At 42.0% G+C, this 20113-nt stretch overlaps 1 protein-coding gene across 5 annotated transcripts in view; it reads right to left on the bottom strand.

The window, feature by feature from the left end:
• The window catches only part of LOC143348237 (calmodulin-alpha), a 94359-nt gene that overhangs the window by 38979 nt on the left and 35267 nt on the right, over positions 1–20113 (bottom strand). Inside the window, exons 1-3 of one of the 5 annotated variants that reach the window (XM_076778237.1) lie at positions 11055–11120; positions 9981–10841; positions 2204–2245 (exon numbers count right to left, since the gene is read on the bottom strand). The exons of 2 other annotated variants lie outside the window; for them this stretch is intronic. In XM_076778237.1, the coding sequence (XP_076634352.1) occupies positions 2204–2245; positions 9981–10067 (129 nt within the window). In that variant the 5' untranslated portion in view covers positions 10068–10841; positions 11055–11120. Of the gene's footprint in view, positions 1–2203; positions 2246–9980; positions 10842–11054; positions 11121–20113 lie in introns of those variants that run through there. 2 more of the 5 variants (XM_076778236.1, XM_076778238.1) reach the window with 2 other exon arrangements.

Genomic DNA, 20113 nt, shown 5'->3' with positions numbered 1-20113 from the left:
AAAGTAAAATACGAATTATTATATTTAGGAGTTGAGATAACTGCAAAGCGTTTCATTAATTCTATGAATAAAAATATGTTTCGCATAAAGATCCATAATCTGCTTATCACATACTAAAAAGTAACTAGTTTGCCTCCAAGTAAATTTAGTTATGACATTTTATGTATTTTGTAGCTTAATAATACGTAAAATATCATTATTATGTAAATTTACTCATCGTTCAAACCCGTCATGCGACTATCAAAGGATTCAGACTCTTTTGAATTACGAGTCCAGTTGGAATAATATCCCACGTAATTAAAAACAGTCCGAATAAGCTCATTGATAGTGCACGCTATTAAAGTCTTTCGGTCCTTGGCGTGGCACAGATAGGCGCGGGATGTCGCTTTGAAGCTCGGTCAGCGGATTTTTAATTCCATAGAACTGCTGGCTACGGAAGCGGGGGGAAAGAAACACACAGACGGGTACGGAAACAATTCAGTTTCTGTAATTCCGTGGTAAAATTGTATCTTTTAAACGTCGCTGTAACGTCGGATGATCGTTTCCCCGAACGAAAGGGGTAGCCAGGGATCGCCGGAGGACGTTCGATTCGTGTCGAAAAGCGCAGCCGTGGCACCACACCCCGTCGCTCGCATTGCAGTCCAGTAGTGTTCGAGATAAAACGATCCACCGTCTAAATAGCCCGAAGCGGCACGGTTCGCGGTTCGCGTAATTAATATGCAAAGCCTCGGGCAACCGCTGCGGGCGAAGGAAACGATGACTGAAAGTCGAGGCGGGAATAAATTATGAGATTCGCAGGAGATTCGTTCCGAGGAGCGTGGAATGAAAGTGGGCGGGTAACGCGCGAGCCTTTTACGCCGCGGTTGTCTTTGTTCAGCCAGCTGAATCTGCTCGAGAGTGTCGCCCGAGCCTCTCGAAACAAATTTCCGCGCCACGGTAATTGCACCCAAGTAATTGCAATACTATACGAATGTACGAAACGAACTCGTTCTCGCCACTGTTTTCGTTCATTCAGCGCGACCGACTTTTCGGCTGTATTTCACCCAGTACATTAACGTGTTTAGATTTTCAATTATATCACGATAAAAGTTTTGGATAACGATCGACGAGACCTTCCCGACGAAAATGAGTCCAAACACGATACTGTTCCAACCTTTGGCGGGTAGGCCTGTGTTTAGGGACTTTGACAGTAATTGTTTAGAATAGGGACATCTTCACCGATTTCGACAATTTTCATACATGTTATAGAGCTCACCATTTTGAACAAGTTTTTCTTATACGTATAACCCTCGAACAAAAACTTGTTCGAAATGTTGAGTTCTGTAACATATTTGAAAATCATCGAAATCGGTGTGGAGTCCCATGTTCTAAATAATTACCCCAAGTTGTTCGATCGAAAGTTACGACTTCGCTTTCGTAAACAACGATGCGTACTTAACGCGCCTCGCGTCGCTGTTACGACCAATGGCGACGCGAAGTCTGTGAAGTTGTTGGGCGTCGGAGAAACTGTCTCGTTTCTTGCAACCGATTCGAACGTATGAGCGGTTCCCCTGTGTACTTACTCTGATCCTCGCGAAAGTATCACTGTGTCGAGAAGAAGAAGAAGAAGAGAAAGAAAATAAGAGGATGAAACGAAAGACAAAGTAAAGAAAGGGATGCACTAGCACACAATGACCTAAGGTAAGATAGGCGGGTGTAAAAAACATGCAAGTTTAGGGATTCCACTGAGGTTGTGTGCGTACGAGTGGCATGCCTCATTCAGCATTCCTGCGTTTTTATGTGTCGGAAGAGATACACCGTCAGCGTTCATGCACCATTCGCGATCGTGTATTCTACCGTTGGACGTTTCGTTGACAAAAATGGGACGCGTGCTAAATTATTGGCAGCCTGCTGTTTCGTACCGTTTCGTCGACAAAGCGTTCGCTTATGGTCGGTCAATCAGGTTTCCCGGTAATTCGTTGGTCTTGCTCTCAACGTTAATGGTGTGGCGATCATGATCGTAACATCGCGTTGGAACCGCCGGTGCGATTCTATTTTATCTTCTCGATAAAATGGTTACACGAGAATCTCGCGCGATGTACGCATCTACGCGCGAGCTAGTAGTGTCTATGGTCTAAGTGTCTAGCTATGTCCAGCTAAATAATATAGCTAGTAATCACTAATTTCTCAGCTAGATGTGGATTATGTCAATTTTTGTATGTACCTGGCTCAGGCTTCTAAAGCTACTTGTACTGGCGCTGCGGGCCTGTAAACACAAGTACAGTACAGGTCACCAATCACCACAACACTGCAGTTGGAAAAGTACAAATAGAGATACACAGGTATAATATACAGATACATAGAATACGTGAGTTAGAGATTACACGGCACGTAAATAATAACGAGCAGAATGCGAAAGGGGTGAGTGTCTTCTGTAATCTAACGACAACAGTCATTAATCGCGTGTATCTCGTTCGTGGTAAACAGGTAAAAGAACGTTGTTGTTATTGTAAATCGTTGGTACGCTGCGCCAACAGCGAAAGCCTTTTCACGACAATGAAATCTTTGAACTGTAGGAAAAAAGGAAAATCAGTCTCGAATTAAGGAGAATGCGGTACCATGATTAATTTTATTTCCGAGTAACTTTTAGATTAAGTGTTATAAAAGAATTTCTTGTTTCAACGATGCCCATGATATAATTTTCATTACACACCAACGTGGTATAATTTTAATAATCTTTTGTATAAGTTTCAGGATAATTATTCCACGAATATAGACATGATTTGAAGACAATGAGATTGAAAAGTTACTTACTCGTATTTTTCATCACTTTTCCATTACTTTCGGGAAAAATTACCATTATACTTTTGTTCTTCATGATGTATAGAAGCGTACTGTAAAAAGGATTCTTCTTCCTCGGTCTAGAAACATTGTCCCTTGCTCAACTTTCAAGGCGAGAAACTTTTATTAGTTGCAAGACTTTACAGCGTCTGACCCAGTACGACGCGCAATTCCTTTCAGAAGTAATATTTCGTTCTCCCTACAATGTATTTCGCGTGAAAAGGCTTTCCATGCTGGTATAGGCGGTACGTGAACCGAGCTCGTGGATTTTGTCATATCCGTAAGTACAGTATCGTGAACGTACAGCGTATCAACAGCAGTGCACACCGAACATACATATACGACAGCGTAGCGTGAGTTCAAGTGTTTGGACAGTTACCAGGCCTGTTTTCGTGTCTCTCACAGTCACGTGTAACACGTTTTTTTTCTTTTTTTTTTTTTTGTACAACCAAAGCATTCAGAAGAAGCGAAGAGATAGTATCGCGTGACGGTGAAATAGAAAGGAAAAGTGTTCGTGCTGATTCTTCGTGTAATTTCTGTGCAATTCCATTTTCTTTTACGTTCGCGTGAACTTCGCATGAATCTCAAACTCGTGGAAACGTTACGCTCGTTTCTTCTAATTTGCCTATCTTGATCGTCGCGAGACAACTGAAGGGATTACGGGCTGAAAGGCTGCAGATACAGATTTTGAAATTTCTGTTTTTTTAACGAAACGTTTCGATTTTCAGTTTTGCGTTAGCAAAATTTTTAAGATTCGAGTCGTCTTCGGTACTGTGAATGAAAATGGTAGTTAATAAATTATATGAAATTAATTATAGAAAATCTAAGAGACGCGTTTAATGCAGTTTTAAAATTTGTTAAGATTGCTCGTCTTCAAAAAAGAATTCCAAGCTCTATTTTTATAAGAGAAATAAAATTAAGTGGTTTACGAGCAACGATAAAATTTGTAACGATGCCTTCTAAATCCACTAGAGCACTCTAGCAAATGAATTCTAGAAGACTCCGGCGTAATTTTTGTCGTCGATCGTAAAATTAACAAATGTTTCTTTTTTTTTTTTATAAAAACATAACAGCATAATCCCAGCACAGATATTCGTCGTTTTAATATGGCGTCGCGTGAAACCATGTTAGTTCGTCTGCTCCGACACCCTTAGATTGCATTTTTAATGATGAAAAGAGGTTTCGATTTGAAAATGTAACGTGCACCTTTTCAAAGCACCCTTACGTTCAATGATATACCTAACGCGAGCTTTCAGTGCAACAGGGAAAGCGGATTTGCGTTTCGTTCGCCTGCGTGCTTATCAATCTCCCTGATTCGCGATCGAACGGACGGTAAATCCAGCAGCAACGAGCATTGCCGATCAAAGAGCAATTATTCGAATCTCTTTGTCCAAGCTGTGCGATCAAAAGTGCTGACAGAAGTGAGCGCAGGTGCTCGCTACTCCTTTCGTAAAGAGTAATGATTGAAATGAAACGCTCCGAGATTGACCCCGCCTACACTCAAACAACGTTACACACCGATTACTCGTGCCGTTTCTGTGACTCTATCATTACACTTCATCCACGATTGTTTCTATCCACTGTCATCAAAAATACGACCTACACATTTTTTTACACAATCTGAACTTGATCGACAAATTTTTTTGAATCGTTCAAACATTATTTTCTGAAATTATACAACTAATTGACACATGAAATATTTCATTAAGAACTGTTTCTTTGTTTCATATAATAAACTTGACGTGCAAAATATTTTCAAAATATTTCTACGCCACTTTAAACATCCTTTTAACGTAAATTGGTCTTTGCCTTTTTTTCTGTCGGAAGACATTCACAATTTTGATTCTTTCAAATCGAAAAAGTATCGCCATTTAAAGACTGCGAGAGAAGCACAGAAACTTGGAATACGTAACGTAGAGCTCGTAATAAAAAGCCAATATTTCCGCGCGTCTTCGATCATTCATTTTTGTCGCGCTACGAATGCAATCTGTCTTACTGTGCCCTTGGTCAAAAAGTAAACTTATCCGATAAAATACATTATCGTTTACAAACAACCGCGAAAACCTTCGACTGCAACGATTATTGGAACAAACATACGCAAAAAGAACACGCAAGAAATCCTCGAGCGTCGCGCGAGCGGCGAACCAATGTGTTTCGACGCTCAATTATTAGCTCGTTACGCCGCGTAAGCGTAACGCGTTCGATGTTTCGTACGTTTTTGCTCGGTTCCCGAAAGTAGTCCGTGCAATTAAATTCCGCGCGATTAATTTTACGGGCAACGATCGAACAGTGAAATCCGACCGACGAGAGAAACGTTCGCCGTGTTCCTCAACGTGGAACGTCGATAATCGTGGAAATTCGATTCTTCGCGGAAAACACGCGATTGGAGTGCGCCTCGACTCGATCTTTCATCCCTTGAAAAGCATTCTACGAAAAGTGTGCCACGATCCGTTTGAAAAAAAAAGAAACGTACGACCAACAGCTGGGAAAAATCTGGCCCGATTCGCGCGAGTGCGCCAAGCGTTTTTCGAGACGAAAAAGATCGACCGTTTTCCAATGGCGTTCGTGATCGTATTATCGCTTGCACCAACCTAAATATCGATATTAATCGAAGGATATACTGTTATCAAACAATTTAAAATTTTACGAGTGTATCCAGCTTGTGTCCAGTTTGAATTGTCTCGACAATCGTTTTTTACTATTTTTCTAATTAATTCTATTCCAACCTTCCTGTAATATTTTCTACCAGACCTTATTTCATTTAAAACGCGTTCGCCTTCAATATTAGTTTCCTCGCTATAAAATTTATAGTAAAATAGTAGCTCGAAATAAATGTAACGAAGAAAGTTTAGAAAATTGTATCTTAATTTGCATTTTCCAAGACGAGCAAAATGTTCAGAGACTTAGTATAAGAATGATTATCGTTCGATTCTTCTGAGCGTTTTTCGAACCATTAAGCTCGATTTTTTCACTAGAAACTGCATCGCAGACTTGTCGTTGGGCGTCTGGCGTGCAAGATTCTTCGTGTTTTCGACGACAGTGCAGCAAACGCGTTCACGAAACGTTTAATTGTCCGAACGCAGCGAAAGAAGGGCACCGGGGAGCGCTTTCGCAGGATGTCTGCAACCTTGCACAAAAACCGTGGACCGTTGGCGTCCATAGATCATTAAAATTCTAGTCGCTCGTAAACGTTCGCTAATTGGATACTCGTCGTGGGAGCTCGGCCACGGACACTTACTGAAAATTTCCACTGGGCGCGGCATGGTCGTTCGAAAGTTTGCAAATCAATTACGCAACCAGGGAGCAATTTGCTGCGCGGTACGCGCTAAATTCGACGCGACCTGTCGGCGAATAATGCGTGATTTCTACTGGCGATCGAGGAACAGGACACGCGTGCCAAATTCGAGACGCCAGCAACCGCTTTTTCAGCGAATTAAAGCTTCTCGTTATGTCTCGGTAAAAATTCAAATTCGAACAAAAGGCTATATTTTGTATTATAAGCTTAATCCTTGAATCATTGAAGACGAAATAATGTACGTACGTTATCGTGAACTCTGTTGATTAATTATACAAGCCTCAATTAACAACTTGTAAGTTATAAATGTGGTTCTCTTAACGAATTATTTTATTGAACTCATAGAATAATACAATTTATTTTTAAAATATTGACAACTGCGATGCAGTAAGTGAAAAATCGAAAAAATTGACAAACGTGTATATGCGTCCATAGTACTCAAAGGATTAACGAAAAAAGTATGAAAACTCGAAACATGGAAGAAACTAAAAGTTTCACATTTGAGAAAACGAATACGATTTGTTTTCAGCGAATAATATCGTTAAATAAGAAAAATATAGGACCTGCTATGAAATAAACGTACCATTTGATTATGTACCTCGATAAAATAACGTTGCAATATCTTTTATCGAGGTTGAGCGCTTCGCGATCGCCAGTGGAAATCAATCGTGATAGGATATTTAATTATCGCGTCGTTTCCGATTTTTCCTGGAGTTTCCCATAATTTTCGAAACCGGTAACGTTTCCTCGTGGATAATATGTATAACGGGCGGCGTATAGAGTTCCGGGAGTCCGATAACGGGCTGCGACAGTAACTTACCGGGAAGCGAAACGGCCTGGTTAACGCAAACGAGACGCGATAAAATGACGGACGCTCTGGCGTCGAGATACGCCCTGGTTTACACGTTGTTGAAGGCTTTTGGGATTACTGTTTTGGAGGGGTCGGAATATAATCCGAAGGAAATCGTGCTGTGGAAGTATGACGCAGGAATATTCGCGACGAAACGTTCCATTCCGCGGGAATTCCCGATAAAAAGATCCTGAAAATTGCGCGAGTTTCTTCGCCTGATTCTTATCGCTTCGTCGCAGTTACGATGATCGTGATCGTTTCTCCGCGTCGCGGTATTGAAAATTGACAAACACGTTGTCGATCGCCTTTTAATTTTAATAAACGTACAAACGGAAGGCGAGAAAAAGAGCACGAGCACGTTTCGTCGATCGAGGCGAATCGAACAACGGAATCGAGAAAGTTCATCGTCTGGTAAAGGCGGATTTAATTTCCGGTCCGCGTTAGGGCACAGCTTCGTTAACGAACTTTCTTATCGTCGGATGGAGCTTGACCTTTCTGCTATTAACAGAAAAACCGCAACGCTACGGGAGACGATAAAATTTGTCGAATTGAGCTATGCCTATGTAATTAGTCAGCTCTCGTCTTTTTCTTGAGATCGAATCTCTCTAATGGGCATCAAGCATTATGTGAAAGTAACGCACACTTGTTGACTGATTCTCGATAAAAGTGCCACTCGATTGCTTCTCGAGGAGAAAGTCGAACAACTAATCGACAGTGAAATATCCATACGACTACGCTGACACCAGAGCTCGATAAAACTAAAAATTTGAAATGATTGATTCTATATAGTTCACATAAAATAATATTCTAAATTGAGATTTTGACAAATATTTTTGCTTTAATAATCTAAAGCGAGAAATGGAATATTTTAAATTTGCTTTTTAAATACTTCAATGAGAATATGCTGATCCGACGAGAATCAGTCGAGCGTTACAATGACTATTTTATCAAATCGAAGGGCAGTTAAATAAATGTGTGTGCTCCCATATAAATTCGATAGTATGCCCCTAGTCTTAGCGTACTATTCCTTGTTCGATCGAAACATGTTGAACGTGTAATTTTTCGTCACTTTGGTAGCCCGAAATTTCCAACCAGTCGTTAAAACCGGCATAAAGGTAACGAGAAAACGAGAACCGTGCAAAGGACGTTCCAGCGTTATCGCGTTAAACGACGCGCGTTTAGCACGCGGTGGCGCTCATTAGTATGCACCCTGCGCCTTGAAACCCTCTTGATCGACCCTTTTCCGGGTCTTCCAGGTGTCTACGCCGCCATCTCGCACGCCGTGGATAGCATTCGCATAACCCCTTCCTCGGAGCACGAGATTCATGCGAATTGTGAAAGTTTGATTGGCGCTTTTTTAACCCTAGAAAGACTGAATCACGAATCGTTACGTTAATGACCAAGGAGAGCGTTGGAAGACCCTTCAAGCTAACTTACGTTGAGAATAATTACACCTGAGAATCAATTTTTAGAAGCGAGTAATTTACGAGTAATAGTTTTCTATGTCAGGAAAGGCATGATATGAAAAAAGAAATTCTAGTTACAATTTTAATAAATGTTGATCGATTGCATTAAAAGATTGTAAAATAAAGAAATGAAGTTAATTTGTGAACGAATCTAAAATTTCGCGAATAAAATTTACCCAACTCTGGTCCTTGGTCATTATAGAGTTAATCGCCTCGTGGTCTCTCGATCATGCGAACTACAATTTTACTCTCGTGAATTTCGCGTGCTCGATCGAGTTCTACCATGACTCGTGAGGGATATCGTTTGGAATCGCGAGAATTTTTTATGCTTCTCTGGATATTACGCGGTACAAAAAAAAAAGACACCTGTCACGGTGCGATAGTGTCTCCGGTGCAAATTATACGAGATAAAATCAAAGTGATACATTGTACCATGATATACAAGGTGTCCCGCGAAACTAGGGCAAGCTGTAACGTCGAATCGGTTTCAGATATGAAAAAAACATACAAAGAACCACATTGAATGGTTTTCGATGCTCTATATTTCCAAGTCATTGTTACGTATGCAAGTCCACGCGTGCACCTGCAAAGTGCAATTGTGCTTGTTTTTCAAATAGATCCTTGTACGTTTTAATGCATTAAATTGATTCATTCCCCACAAAAGTCTATTACGGCATTCGTCCAAAATGTAGGTCACTTTAAAAGATATTTTAACGTTAGGTTTGCAAATTATTATTCGTATCTCTCATCATTGTACACGCTGTGTTACATGTACGTTCTACATTTAACATTTATTTGTAAACGTGACTCGCTTTCTGATACAAATCAATCTAGGGTATCATTCGGCAAATAAAACTTTTAGTTAATCTAGGATTTGTACATTTTTAATCGCATTTTTATTTGTTTTTCTATATACTTTTAACATCTGATGAAACATTCCGTTCTGACACATGAAAATATGCCAAACTTTTAATTAAATTGTTCAATTTATCCACAAAAATTACGTTTTTATGCGCGATAATTTCTTTTATTTTTGCCTGTATCAAGCTGCAAACTTTGGATTGAAATATTTGTTAAAGGAATAACATTTGAGAAGTGTGTCTAATATCTTTATGGTAAAACATTAAAATGAACGTACAACAACGTAGTGAGAGTTTAAAGTATTTTAAGTTGTTCACTGTGCCTCGTATCTAAAATCGTAGCGACGACCTACTTCCAATTTCGCGGACCACCCTGTGAACGCAAACAAACGATATGTATACGAAAATAATACGTCACGAGAGAAAGGGATTGTTTGAAAGGGTTCGAGTAAAAGGGAAAAATAGAAAACGACAAGCGAAGCGCACAACTTGAACTGTGAGTAATTGAAAACGTAGTGGTACATCTTGAAAAAGCTCATACATTCTTGCCTCACGCGTCTGTCGGCTGTTTGGAAAAATCGTGAAACGCCCTGCGGCATCGCAATCGGTCGGACGCACGACGTCCGTCGCCGATTTCGAAACAGATCGTCTAATTCATTTGTAAAATAGAGTGTCGTCGTTGGCGTTACCTTGCTCCTGTTTCGCGGCGCGAAGTCCTCTTTGCTGGCCTTCCGTCGCTTATCCTTAAGGATCATTCTCGCCGCGGCGAACGCCATTTTCTCGACGCACTTTTGTTCGTTCTCTCGACGGTCCCAAACACGTTTCGACGATCAACCGCGCACAATAAATCACAGGGAGCACGCCGTTTACGATAAAATAACTGGTATTTTTATCGACCCTCGATTGTACGGATTATTATTGAAAACTCGCGCGTACGATTCTGATCGATGGATACACGAATAAATATGCATACGTGGATTGGATGTAGCGGAGCTAATTGTTTGCTACTCGCGTTATTCTTCTTCTTCTATTTTCTATTTTATCACTCGACTGTATAACTAATAATCGACTTTGTTGCCCCTTGCAGTTGGCTTCGCTCCTTCCTGCGTCCGCGTACTACAATTTCAAGATCTCTAAACACTATTACGATTTTTAGGATAAACACAGCCAGGGATTAACCGCGGATTGACTAGATTTGCTCGTTCGTACGAGTTTTATCGTGAAATTGACGCAGCGGATAAGCGACGACTGGCGTCGTCGACGTTGTCTCTCTTTTCTGTCGTTTCTCGTGAGTAGCCCGACGACAAGCTCTCGCGAAAACTCGTCGAGGACATTTGCCTGTCGCGAGGTCACCGTTATTTCCGGTGGATTCTTCGTCCGCGACAAGTCGTCCGTCGATAAATACAACCGTTCGACTTTCTCTTTCACGTGTTCGTCCCTTTTTCTGTTGCTTTTTCAAACGACTAAATTCCAGGCTACACGAGTCGCGGTTGATGCATCCTGATGGCTCGATCGATCGGTAGTTAGTTGCTGCAATTATGGCCACGTATCTAGAAAAAAACAGCGACGACTTTAACATCTTTTCAATTAATCTACAACAATCTACGTTGGTTAAGACTACGTGTCTCTGGATGACGCGAGGTCGACTCTTCGGCTTTTTGGAATTTTACAGGGCGTATGTAGAATCGTTTCTAATCAATTTGAAGTATCTGTCGTCCGTCTGGAAGTATTTCACGAGAAATGAACGTTTCTCGTTTACGAACCTCGATGTTCTACGACCGGTGTAACGTCCCGATCGATCCTCGTTGGCCAACGATGCTTCCGGACGAAGAAACGAAGGGTGCACCGCCTGCGCGTCTGAATAATTAAACACGCGTGCCCGTTTCGTTCATTCTGCGGGTCTAAAATTATCGCAGATTACTGCTAAAAAATAGAGTTAGCTTTCCCTCTGATTTGTTGCCAGCGCAGACATGCTACGCCGTGACGCTCTGCCGTCGCGACGCCCTGCCCCAAGGCTAGTCTCAAACACTAACAAGGAAAGTCTCAGACGTGGCCTTAACCGATTTCAATGAAATTTTCTCCTCTGGCAGATATCTAAAATAACCCGTAAACATAATCGTGTTGTTTCGAACAACTAAAAGTTACTGTTACGTGAACGTTCGTTTTGAAAACTCTTGACACCCAACGAAGCACGATGGTTTTATGAATGTCCTCATACATTCGACTACCTCAAGAAACAAAAATTTTACCTAAACTGTAAAATTTAATTTAATTAATTTATTCCAGATTTTTTGAGCAAAAACTTTACAGAGAAACGACTCGAATTTCACGATGTTGAATATGCGCGTAATTTGCAGTCATGGTTTCGCGGTTCTCGCGTAATAGTTAAATAAATTATGTCAGCTATCGATCGATGGTTCGTAATCTAAAATCAGATACGCGCGAACGTGTTTCCGCGAAACGTATCTGATTCAATTTTTATCGCGGATGACACACATGCGTCGTCGTACGCGTTCCGATCTTTCCGTACGAATTCGACGTCGTTTTTCACGAGCGAGCAGATCTCTGGTATATCAGAGGTAAAAGGGACGCGTGCCCCGGAGCGCCATTGTTATGAAAATAAATAAAATTTAATTAAAAACGGCGCTGCACGATCGTGAAAACGATTACATTCGATTCGGTTTCGTCTCTGAAAATTCGAAATCAAAGTTTTCTTAGTTCTCCAATTTATTTTTGAAAATCTATGATCAATTTCTAACGATGAGCGGTTTGACAATATTACCGCATGGCACTTTATTCTAGAAACCAAACTTCTAATTTGTGATTATTAAAAACGTTTCGATATTTAACCCTAGTCACATTCGTGGTCCAAAATTATTTATGCATTGTTCGTGTAAGGACATTTTAAAAATATTACCAAGCAAATAAACCAAAATCTAGTTACCTCGAAAGTGCAGCTTTTTCATTTTTACGCGCGAATACGACAATTTAGCGTAGCACGACCCAATAACAGCGAATAGAAAAAGTGCTCGAAGCTTTCTCCCAGCGTGCACGATCGGACGGAGACTTTTTGCAAGCTTATTCTCCATTTGTGCGCCTTGCTCCGCGATCAAAGCTTTCTTCGATCTCGCGCGGCTTATCAATGAAAAGAGAAATTTCATTCTCCACAGAGAGGAGAGCGATGGTAACGATAGTTCGAACGACGGAGTAATAACGTCGATAAGAGCGAGCCATTGAAGCCTCAACGAGATTTCTCGAGGAGCATTTTCAATGAAAAATTGCAATTTCAGGCTGGACAGGAAACGGACGGATTTAATCGGATGCGTGTATCGACCTGGTCCCACGGAATCATTTTCCCCTCGAAATTAAAATATCGGATTTCGTCCTGCCGTGTTCCATCGTGCATGAAAACGGATCCGTATCGCGCGGCAATATTTCCTTCCACTTCACTGCCGATCTTCCCGCCCCTAAATTCGGTTCTCGAGCCCGCTTCGTAACGTCGGAATGACGTCCACGAGAAAGCCCACGGCCGCAACGAGAGAACCGATACGATACACGAGGTCGACGAGCCGCGAAATCGGATCGCCGATAACGAACTCCTGGAGGAGAGCTCCCCAAGGAACTCTGAGAGATTACAAGGAGGATTTCGGTGGAAAACGCAAAATCGTTTATCTGCATGGTCTGCCTCGCGATAAGACAACGACATCGTTTGTAACTCCTCGATGCGGTGGTGACTTCAGCAGAAATTTATACTGAACGCATTAACGACGGGGCATTTTTATTGAAACTTTCCTATACGACGAGTGATGTATTTAGACCGTAAATAGGCTTTTAAATTAACTACTGTGATGTATTCAACTGAATAAATGTAAGAATGCACCGCTATCATAAATAACACACGCTTGTAAAACAATCTTCTTTATGCAAAATGTATGCAAAATCAAGAATCCAATTATGGAATATACTCATATTTTCCGATGTTCTTCCGTAAAGTCACAGTGGCCAATTGACATCAAATTTTTAAAGAGATCAGGGGAGAGGGTGCAGATCCTAATTATACAATTTTAGCTTCTGGTATTGAACAGTTTCCAAGACTTTTGCCCTACACAACTGAATTATACCTATAGGTATACGTGTTTAGCAGTGCAAACCAATGTAGAATTCTCCAAGAAATGAGATTTTGGGATATCGTATCAAGAATATTACAAATTTTTTGATGAAATATGAAAAAAGGTGCCCTGGTACCCGGCCTGAGTGTATGAAGTTATGTGCAGATGCAGCTTTTCGTTTTTACTCTTTTTTTAAATATAGAATTTTGCATCTTGAGGTCCGGAAGGGTTGTCAATCGCAACGGAATAACGTCGCTGTCGAGAGTCCTTGGAATGGGGTGCGAACGTTCCGCGAGCTCGAAGGTGTTCAATGGGATTCTAACGAGAGCATAGGTGCGCGTTACGTCGCCCCGACGGAGCGGAACGAATTTACAATTAGTTGTCACTCCCGTCACGATTCCCCCGTCTCGGAGCAGCGGAGTCATCGCGACGTTCCGTTTCGGTCTCGCCTCCGACGGTGGCTCGAAACTCGATTAAACGACTACCGATGCGACACGTCAAGCGCGAAGCCACGGGATACAGGATTAACGTCGCTTTATATACGTGTATGTGTCGCGTACGCTCACTAACCAACCTAGCGCGAACTAATTGTAAGACGCACGGTGGACCATATTCGAAAAGCAGCTAAGAACGAATTGTTTTAAACTGTATCGATAACATATGAAATATTTATTGCCCAGACTGTCAATCGTAGCTGGTCCTGCCTATCAAATTCAATAATAATGCTCCAAAAGATTCAGGGACTTCGTTATTCAGGGGAAATTGCACGAACAATACATTGACGGACTATCGAGTTGTTCACAAAATCTATGTTCGCAATACCCGATCTCGAGAATCTTAATGCGGTGCAAAACCGACTACACGGAAACAAAAATCGTACGAAGCGAAATAACAATAAAATTGTTCTCTTGCATTCTACGTGCAAATATCGAATAAAAATTTTTGTTAAAATGTCGCGTGTGTATTTTTGCTTCTTACTGTATCCATTTAGGGTTAAATGTTACTCTTTTGCCGTTGATTTTTGTTTGTTTCGAATTGAAATAAATGAAAACGTGGTAAACGAAGCGACGAGGGAGGAGTAGGAAACACGAACGACGGTAGCCGAGGTCGGAAGGGCGCGGCATTGGATAAACGGACAGCGAGCGTTGCGTTCTCGATGTATCGCGTTCATTATCCAGCAGGGAGCAGGGCGTAAACCCATCGGCGTAAAAAGAGATCGAAACGCGACTTCTGACGGCGGGCGTTCGATTTGTTTTCGCTGGGCGTTCGCGTGTCCCGCCTATGCAACGACACAACAATTGAACGCGACGTGCTTGTGTATACAGGCTGCCGGTATGCAGAGAAACGGAGTCACTGGGCTATGGATGGTGTGGCACGTTGTTTAGGTTAACAGCCCTCAGTCACGCACGACCGAACGAGACACGGCTATATCGCTCTGGATACCACGTTCAACCCCCGTCCTTCCTCGCAGCTCGTTTCGCCATCCGGTTTCTGCGTGTCCCTGGCTTCGATCCGCGAGCTTCTGTCCTCGAGCGAACTAAGATGTCCACCAGCAAAGGGATTCAAAGACATTAATGCGACATCCAATGACACACAGGCATACCCCGTTTTGCACTTTACGCTTCGCTCGTAACGATAAGTACTTACGACACGGTGTCAACGAGAAATTAACCGAGACGTGCGTTAGAAAGGAGTGAAAATGAAAAGGCTGATAGTAGAATTATCCAACTATTTCAACATACAAACCGAGTCAAGCTTAGTTTGGGTTGTTTCAATCGAATCGAGTATATAATTGTTCAAACAAACTTAGTATTATATTTGGATAATATAGTTCGCTCGAGTGAGATTCGAATAGGCTTAACACTTGGGAGGACTCTCAATTCCAACTGAATTATTTTACTTTTGCTTTGTCGTATTTAATAAATTAAAGGTTTGAAATATGCTATATTTTCTAGAGTACTCAAATATATAGGGTGTTCGGCCACCCCTAGGAAAAATTTTAATGGGAGATTCTAGGAGCCAAAATAAGACGAAAATCAAGAATATCAATTACTTGATTATGGCTTCGTTAAAAAGTTATTAAAACATTAAATTAAAAATTTTCAAATCGTTTTGGAAAAATTATTTTCGGTTGCGGGAGTCAATTACAATCATTTTTGGTGAATAAACATACCCCTGAAATCTTACGCATTTTCGAGAAAATATTCTTTACTGAAAATATGATGTCTGACCATACAACACATGTTTCACTGAAATTTCATGCGTATATTCAAAACACCATAACTTCTAAACGGATTGGAGGATTTTAATGATTCAAAATTCAAGTAATGCGTATCTAGAGCTCCAGAAAAATGTGCCGAAAAAATACATAGAATGTATTTCAAGCCAGAACTAACCAGAATTGACCAAGAAATGCACCAAAACAACAAAAAGTGGTTTCTGATGCAGACCTAACCGGAATTTTCTAAAATAGAGACTGATACCCGAAATAAACGATTGTTTCACACTACTAAAGATTTTTCGAGTAGTCTCCACTTACGAATAAATATTTCTTCCTTATGTAAACGATAAAATCTTAATACACGCGGACGTGTGTTTTAGGTATACTCGTGGTTCCTTTGTTGCTTACGTGTCACGTGTAGTCTTGTCTCGTACGTGATTCGTGGCAAGTACCTACATACGTATATTGTTAAAATGAGTAACTACATGTCTGGTTACGAAATGCAGTGTGCGAAAGCCGGAGGCAAAATCTAGTCGCCTATTATTTTCATAAGTGCACTCTCGCAGATTGGCACATGCGACGAAATATTGGTCTCTGGCAGAAGAAAGAGACTCGTCGCTGGGAAAGGTCGCTTCTCTCGAACGTTATTATCACTCGTATTATTTCTGATCGGTTTGGGAATTCTAATTATGCGGCTATCAAAAGTAGATATAGTTCATTTATTATTTGTGTCTGTCGTTAAATTAATTTATTCGTTTCCGTTTCATAGAAATAGTTTGTTTTCAAATACTTGTTCAGCGTCAATCCCGACGCGTCGTTGAATGTTTGAATAAATATTACCATCAATATTTAGACTCAATCATCATATAAAGGACTCCGATATGTTGCTTCATTAGGCATACGTATCGTATCGTAATTAGCACCAACAGATAGTAATATTTTATTCAAAATGGCTATTATTTTCACATCAGGAATTGATAAGCTACCAAATAAATGGGAAAATACGTTTTAGAGTAGGGAGTTGTGCAATTCTTTTAATAAAGAAATAAAGTTAATGCGAAGAAAATGGCAATTACTTATGACACGATATAGTATAACTTGTTTTCCTTTAAAGATTACAGGCATCCCAATGCCCAATTTCGAGATACGTTAGGTTAAGCAACGGGGCAGGACCGGGTTAACATTCAAAGCAGACGAACGCAAAGTATTCCACGCTTCCTGGCTAGAATTTTAGGGTGTCGCGTCAGAGTTCACCGGGACGTTCGAACGTAGAGGGCACTGAGTAGGTTCGGTATATATCGTTGGTAAGTGTTTGATACAAACACCGTATCGAACCGTATCAATCTTCGTCGCATTCGACGGGAATCTCGCGACTCGACGGCTGTTCGAGAAGAATCTTTCCGAAAATCGTGTCTTCCGCGCGTCCCGGTCCGTCTTTGTTACTCCCGTGGGAACTTTGTGTTGAGGTAGTATTGATCACTCCCATGCTGCGCCCACTTCCACCCTCTACGTCCTCCGACCTCTGTTTTCTATCCTCCGTTCTGCATCCTCCGTCCTTTATCCTGCACCCGCCTCTATCCGGCCATCCTCCGAGCTTCATCTTTTGTCCTTCGTTCGTCTAACCCGCTACACACCCCCTACTCTCCCCCCTCCCTTCACCCAGTCGCGATATAGCATCTTACGAGATTATCAACGAGCAAACTGTTCTCTCGGTAAATTGACGTTCAGCGACTGATGGGCCTCCGTTATAACCGAAAACGGAAGGAATTAACGCGCCGGGATTTTCGCGTCGCTGTTTTCCAGCTCGACGAGTCCTCCCGGAGAGGAGAAATACGCGAAACGTACGAACCCGGTAATCCAGCTCCAAAACGACGGTCCGTGGGAGGCTGGAATTCGGCCACTTTTGACGTCTCCGTTTGCGTTCTTTTTTTTTCTTTTTTTTTTTTTTTTTTTACGCCACGACAGTCCGATTGCCCCTTTTTCCAGCGGAAACTTTTCACGGGCTGCCGCATCAGGCTTTGCTCCGATTGTTCGTAGCTACGAATACGAGACCGAGGATCGAGGATTAGCGGCCCCAAAGCGACAAAGGCTGCTCGCGGACCGGAATCGATACGCGTCGGACGATATCGTTCCGCGTCCAGCAACCCCAACCGCGAGATTTACGGAGCCAGGCGTGCATTAGGACCTTATTTTTCGACCATTAAAATTTTTTGCGCATCCACTCGGATTATTTTTATTTCCCAACTAGTATCTACCCAGACGGAGAAATATTTATTTTTTAAATTACGTTCGTTACGTGCTAGGGAGTTATCTCTGTAATTACTTTCCGACCTGCACCGGTAGTAATGTACCGAGGAAAGTTTCGGGAAAGAATTTTTTCACGGAATAATCCGTTTTAGGTCACTGTAAACACATTGTGACTATTAAAAAAAAGAATATTGTATCTACGAAGGAAAGAAATTATTGTTGAAAAATTTCTAATAACTATTTCCACGTGTTATTGAAAATACGTGTTGTTGAAACATCGATGAATATACCCAGAAGCTAATGTTATAGAAATATCGGATTATCAGCGATACCCGCGCAATGTATTGATTCGATTATCGTTGTTATTACTTGCTGGAAATAAATTTAATGAATTCGCCGATTCTGCGATGCGAGGTTTAGCACTCGTTGTTCTTTTGAAAAATTAACTGGAAGTTCCCATTAACTCGTATCGTCGTAGAGCGTGGCGGGGGATGCAACGAAATATTCGTGGCACGGTCGCGAGGTGGATCATGATTTATGGAAATCGTCAACACGGAAGGAACCGGAGAAGCGTTTCGGCGCTGACGATACTGGAACGTCGCCAATCCCGGAACGGAAAATCTCCGTATTACGTATTTAACGTACGATGTAAATGAATTCTGCGTCTGGCTTTGCAAGGAGGTTCGAGAAGTTGTCGCGCGTGTATCGCGGATAAAGAAAGAACGAACGAACGAACTCGTCGGTGGCCAGAATTCCTGACGTCACCCGGAAGATGGTAAAAGTTTCTGCGGGGGTTGCAGGAACGCAACGCGCACGATGGAATAACGTTTTGTCCGCAAAGTACTGTCATTTAGCGAGGAGTCGCTTCCCGGAAGACAGTCTACACCTGTTGCCATTGATAATAAACCCCCTCCACCCAGCTCGACTGGGATTTCTTACTGTCCGTGGGTCCCAGTTGCTCCCGAACAGCACTTTTATTTGCAGAGAAAGACGAGGTAACGCGCTTCATGATCCATTCAAGATCCCTTATTAACGAAGCGGCCTGTGAACTGGCGCGCTATCAAAACTACGTTTAACAGCCATTCAAACGGCTCGTAGGAGCCCTTTCTCGTTTGCTGTACGAAGCAATTAACCAGCTAAACCGCCAAGTGCTGCCGCCCCGTTCATATTCTACTGAACGTTAAGCCTAGCACCTCTGGCGGAAAAAAGCGCGGCACTACTCGAAAATTCGGGAACAAAAGGACACTGAAATGAATTACACTGCCGACTAAGCTTCGACTGTACGTGTTTCAACGGTGAATGGAAAAGTGCACTTCGCTTATCGCGTTAAATGCAAATCTTTAAACGCGCGTACAAAGTGCGTATAATGAAACTGTACGATTACATTCGCGAACGCGAAGGTCGTTGATGAAATAATCATTTTCCGAGTACGTTACTCCATGAATAACGTCGTTTCTCGCGATAAGCACAGTTCTTTATGTACTTTCTATTTGAATATTTTCTTTGATATGTTCAATCGTCTATTCATCGAGAAGGTATTCTCCGCCATCTTGGAAATCCTTGAAGATTCTCTACCGTTCCATAAATTCTTCTAAAAGCCATTTACGGGTTTCTTGTGTCTTTGGTAAATTTATAATCGTTCAAAGTCGATTCGGGTTACGTTTTCGATTTTTAACGTCCCCTCGTGGATCCTATTCCTGCGATCGGACTTTCGAACGGCAGTCGGCAAGGTTGTACCATTGATTCCGAGTAAACCGAAATTCTAGGCTCTCCTGGTAGCGTGATCAAATGACCGTGAGCACTTCCGCGCGACGCGGAAGCGGAAGAATCGCCGCGGAAGCGGTCGGCCGAGGTCCGGCGAAGACAACGAACGGAAAGCCCAGCCAGAAAACGAAGGGGAGAGCGACAGGGAGATGTATCGCGAGAAGGCACGATTGTCGTTGGTTATCGCTCGAGTAAATCGAGCCTATTTAAAGCGAGCCAGTTACGCGCTCCGGGACGCGAAATTGCTTGGAACGTCGATATGATGCGACAAGGCCGCTCATTTGTCGTCCTGAGCGACATTTTTCCCGTTGCTTCACGGAGAAAAATGTAAAAACGAATAGTACACAAGCCTCTGGGGAACATCGACGCATTCGTCGTTCGAGACGACTCCGTTGTTCCCAAACGTGAAAGGATGTTTGCCTTACCACGCTCGTTTATCAGATCATAATCGAATCTACGAAGACTTCCTTTCAAACGCTAT

This window comes from Colletes latitarsis, chromosome 11 (genome assembly GCF_051014445.1).
Source record: "Colletes latitarsis isolate SP2378_abdomen chromosome 11, iyColLati1, whole genome shotgun sequence".
NCBI classification, from domain to species: Eukaryota; Metazoa; Arthropoda; class Insecta; order Hymenoptera; family Colletidae; genus Colletes; species Colletes latitarsis.
The sequence above is the reverse complement of the archived record's forward strand: the minus strand, read 5'-3'. Positions and strand labels throughout refer to the sequence as shown.